Raw genomic sequence first — 4,895 nt, forward strand, 5'->3', positions numbered from 1 at the left:
CCCTACATTTGAACCCTAAAGTTCAAAGTGGGGATCCAGCCTTGACACCTGCTGTCAAGCATCCTCCCGCCAACGCTCAGAAGAGACAGCTGGGCAAGGAGACATGATCGGCTTTTACCACGTGCACGTTCCCACATGCCTGCAAGGAACAAAGCCGAACGCAGTCTGGTACCTGAGAGCCGGGATGAGCTGCCTCTGCTGAAGGGCAGCGGGGCCTGGAAGGCGTAGACGCTGTCGCCCTCCGCGATGGCGTTCAGATCCTCCTCATCGTGGAAGGAGCGCTGGAACCCGCTGGGGGACAGCTCCACCAGGATCACCTGCAGCGCAGGGGAACAGTCAGCGACCCCGGCTCCCTCCCATAAGGGTGTTGAGGAGAAAACTGCCCTGTGGCCACGGTCTCTCCTGCATCTGGAGAGCCTCGAGCTTGCAGAACAACTAAAGGGTCCCGGGGTTGCCAGGGGCCTCCACGCAGCAGCTCAATGCAGCGAACGTGGACATGTCCACGGGGGGTCTCTGGAGCTAAGACATGAGCTGCAGCAGCTGGGAGCCAGGCTGACAGGGCTGGAGCACGCCCGTACCACCTGTGAGACACACTCACCAGGGGGTTCCATTCACGCCCCACCGCCTGGTGCTGCGATGCCATCTGGCGTTTGTGGCACGACACAGTGTGTCCCGGCACCAGAGCGGCTGAGACAAAGCGGGGGGGCCCCTTCCTTGCCATGTGAGCCCTGCCTGGCCGAAGCGGGCATCCCCAGTGCCGCCAGGAGTGTGTTCGGCAGGGCGGGTAGCTGGCCACCTGGCTGCTCCAGGCTTGAGACAGTGGGAGGGAGGGTCTGGTCCCAACTCACCTGATCGGGGGTGATTTTGCCTTCTTCTGCCACCAGTGCCCTGAGGGTTGCCACGGTGCTGAAGAGGGGCACCGCTAAACCTATCCGCAGGAACCGCTGGCTCTTGGACTGGAAGACTAAGGTGACATTCAAGGGCCTGAAAAACAGAGGAGCAGATGGGCTCCAGAAAGCCAGTAAGCAGCTAATGGGGGGCCCTCCCCTTGGACTGTCTGTGCCCCAGGGCACCCGAGCTCTTGTTCCGGCTGGGAATTAGGATACGCCGTGTGTTCCCAAGCCCGTGCAGGCAGTGATGAGCGCAGACAGCTGAGCGCTGACCCGGGAACATACTTCAGCACTGAGTCCCACCGTAAGGGTCACAAACATTCGGGTCTCAGTTCTGCCCTCCGCTGAGCACCTGCCCCTGCTGCTGGAGCATGCAGCCGGGGCAGAATTACCCCATAACATTTAACACCATAGTCTGGTGGTCCGGCTCCTTTAAGGAGCAGTGGGGCTCGGGGCCAGCCATGCCTAGTGCATGACACGGCCCCTTTCAGGAAACAGGAGTTTAAGGGTGCAGCAGACACGCTGGGGACGGGATACACCCCACTTTGGAGAAGGGAAGAGGTGCTGCAAAGCAGGGCCGGAACCCAGTGTTGGTGGACTGGCAACGCAGGCTTCACCCATTGCACAGCCCCAGGCATGAGGGCTAAGGAATCCCTTAACCCAGGGGCAGGGTTTAGGCCTGTGGGCTTTATTAAGACTTAATACCTCGGACCCAGCTAGGGGGATACTGAGGTAGGACCTCTGCGCTGCTATGGACATGTGACTTGGGAGCAGCCAAAAGAAGGTGAGGGCGGTGCGCCCGCAGGGCCACGCCGTGCCATGAGGGGACTGCTCCGGGACAGCACCCAATACACTTTTCCCACATCACAAGCATTTCCCGTTGCTCTATCACTGAGTCAGGCTGCACACAGGGGAGCATCAGACTAGGAATTCTGGCCAACGAAGGGCTATGGGAGGCACCCTATTGTGTAGGTCTGTTTAGGGAAGTGGTTCCCAAACTTGGGCCACCGCTTCTTCAGGAAAAGCCCCTGGCGAGCCAGGCCGATTTGTTTACCTGCCATGTCCGCAGGTTCGGCCGACTGCAGCTCCCCCTGGCTGCGGTTCGCCGCTCTCGGCCAATGGGAGCTGCAGGAAGCGGCACAGGCCGAGGGACATGCTGGCCACCACTTTCCGCAGCCCCCATTAGCCTGGAGTGGCGAACCGCGGCCACTGGGAGCTGCGATTGGCCAAACCTGTGGACGCGGCAGGTAAACAAACCAGTCCGGCCCACCAGGGGCTTTCCCTGAACAAACAGTGCCCCTAATTTGGGAACCACTGGTTTAGGGTGTGGTTTATTACAACCCAGCAGTAGCTCCCACAGCCTGGGCCTCGCTCATGCACTGGCTGTGTGGATGGCAAAGGCCTCCCATCAGGGCAGCCAGCGCTCAATAGCCCTGCTGTATCTGCAGCTGCAGAGCATCCTGGGATAGCACCGGCCCTTGCATGGTAAAGCTAGAACATAGGTAAAATAGCTAGAACAAAGGTAAAACATAGAAATGTGGGGCTGGCAGGGACCGCGGGAGGTCACCTCGTACATTCCCCTGTGCTGAGGTGGGGGAAATAATCCTAGACCATCCCTGACAGGGGTTTGTCCGACCTGCTGTTAAAAACCTCCAGTGGCGGGGATTCCACAACCTCCCTTGGGAGCCTGTTCCAGAGCTTAACTGCCTTTAGAGAGAGAAAGTTTTTTCCTAATATCTGACCTAAACCTCCCTTGCTGCAGATTAAGCCCATTACTGCTTGTCCTTCCTTCAGTGGGCATGGAGAACAATTGATCCCCGTCCTTTCTAGAACAGCCCCTTAGCATATTTGAAGACTGTGATCAGGTCCCCCCTCAGTCTTCTTTTCTCCAGACTAAACATGCCCAGTTGTTTCAACCTTTCTCACAGGTCCGGTTTTTAAAACGTTTTCTCATTTTTGTTGCACCACAGCCCCTCACGCCCCTCAGGCGAGGGTGGAAATGCTGCGGAGGCCCCTCTGCATGGGGTGACTGTTGCCCGGAGTGAGGGGCTGGGTCCTGGTGGGGGTCTGTGCAGGGCAATCTTGGGGCAGTGGGTGCTCCAGAGAAGGAAGCCTGAGAGGAGATGTCAGCCTGTGGGGCATTTCGCTTTGCGTGTGGCTAGAAATAGCCTTGTCACTCGTCTCCTTAGGTGGGAGATCCGTGGCTTGGGGAGGCTGGCAAATGCCTCTTGGAGTTGGGCTGAGACAGCCAGATGCATTTCACTGGGACACTGAGCTGGGTTTGAACCCAGACCTTCAAAGGGGAAATGCCAAAGCAGTCACACACTGTCTCCTGAGCTCCCACGCCTCCTGCAGCTCAGACCCCCAGATTGTCCAGCCCCAATTCCCCCACACCCTGCACTTCCTGAACACCCCATTGCATTACCCAACTTCACCTCTCCCCCCCGCACGCCAAGCTCCCCCCTCAGCTACGCAGCCCCAGGGTCACCGCCAACCCCAAAGGTCACCTAATCCGTCCCCCCTGTCCCAGGAGAGCTCCTCACCCTCTGCCTCCCTCGCCCAAGCCCCAGGCCCTGTCCTTCACTAAGGGAGATGGGGAGCTGGGTGCCCGGACTCCCCATCAGCGCTCCAGGAGCCGACACGGGTAGGAGTCCTACCACATTGCTCTTGGTGCTGTTCCCTTTGCTCTGCCACCCAGCAGAGAGAGACACATGAACTACAGCAGCCAGCCGAGGACTGAGCCGGGCCCATTCCCAGTACGCACTGCTCGCCCCAGGTCAGTGCCTGCCCTCCACCTGCTCCCAGCAGGCTCTGATCTTCAGCGCAGCAAGAGCCGTGGGCTGGGGCAGCCATCCCTCATCGGGAGAATCCCAGCCTCTGAACCGCTTGGTGTCGTTCCCAGCTCTCTGCGGTGCCTCCCCACACAGCCATGCTGCAGCCTCGGGAGTGAGACAACGTGGCCTTAGACCTGTTCTGCAAGGCACTCAGCCCCTCCCAGGCGCAGTGCCTGTCAGTAAGACAAATGCCCTAGGAGTCCATGCAGGCAGCCCCACCTCCTCTGCTCCCCCGGGGGATGTCTGCACTGCACCAGGCGGGAGCCCCTGGGTTGGCCTAGCCCAGAAGTGAGGAGCAGCCCCACTGCAACGCCCTGCCCCAGTTACTGTGTCCTGACCAAACTGCGCTCACCTGTGTGTGTCACTGGGACTTCTGGGGCACGTGCCCTGGTCCTTTGGGCTGCAGCGAGCAGAGCCGCTCTCTGCGTCTTTCTCAGGGGATTGTGGGAGAACCTGCCTGTCCTGGCCCCCCTGTGGAATGGGGGGGCACCAATGGCACTCGAGGGATTTACCCTGGGTCCTCACTGCAAAGTGGGGAGGGGGTTCCCAGCCCCAGTGAAAGCAGCATGTGGGCTCCCACCCACCCCCAGCCAGACCAGCTAGCCCGGGTTGGAAGCATTTCTACACAAGTGAGAGGTGGTTGTGTGACCCTTCATGGCAGCCACTCTGTTAACACCTCACGAGCTGCTGGCGGCTGAGCCAGGACAGCACGGCCTGGATGCTTCACAACACATGCACCAGCGTACGGGCCCTGCCTGAGGCCAAAGCCAGCCAGACCAGGGCTCGCCCAGAACCCCTGAGGCAGGAGCCCTCAGCTGCCAAGCTCCACCCCAAGCCAAAGCGCCCCCAGGTCTCCCCCAGCTTGGCCCGCTCCCTAGGGAATAAAGAAGCCAGGTCGGCTCTTCACTGCAGGCTGGTGCCAGGCATGGAGCGGGTTCCGTGCCCAGGAGGAGGTGACGCTCTGAGCCCTCACTGGCTCTTACCACACATGTTCTTGCAGCCTGCCTTTCGTGCACTTCCCAGCTCTCCCTGTCCCCGGGCTCAGCCCAGCCTGGCAGGCAGGCGAGCTGCTTCTCTCCAGCACGTCCCCTAATTGCAGCACTTACGTTTCATTTAGCCGAGGCGCCGGGCAGGCTGACAATAGCACTGCTGTGCAGAGGCACTCGTGGCA

The 4,895-nt window shown here is 60.2% G+C and overlaps 1 protein-coding gene across 1 annotated transcript in view; it reads right to left on the bottom strand.

Annotated features, from left to right (window-relative positions):
• Positions 1 to 4,895, bottom strand: part of USP43 (ubiquitin specific peptidase 43) — a 169,519-nt gene that overhangs the window by 52,547 nt on the left and 112,077 nt on the right. The window contains exons 5-6 of the mRNA XM_024217634.2: positions 849 to 984; positions 173 to 317 (exon numbers count right to left, since the gene is read on the bottom strand). Of these exons, the coding sequence (XP_024073402.2) occupies positions 173 to 317; positions 849 to 984 (281 nt within the window). The remainder of the gene's footprint in view (positions 1 to 172; positions 318 to 848; positions 985 to 4,895) is intronic.

Source organism: Terrapene carolina, unplaced genomic scaffold (assembly GCF_002925995.2).
Source record: "Terrapene carolina triunguis isolate 2854851 unplaced genomic scaffold, T_m_triunguis-2.0 Scaffold192, whole genome shotgun sequence".
NCBI classification, from domain to species: Eukaryota; Metazoa; Chordata; order Testudines; family Emydidae; genus Terrapene; species Terrapene triunguis.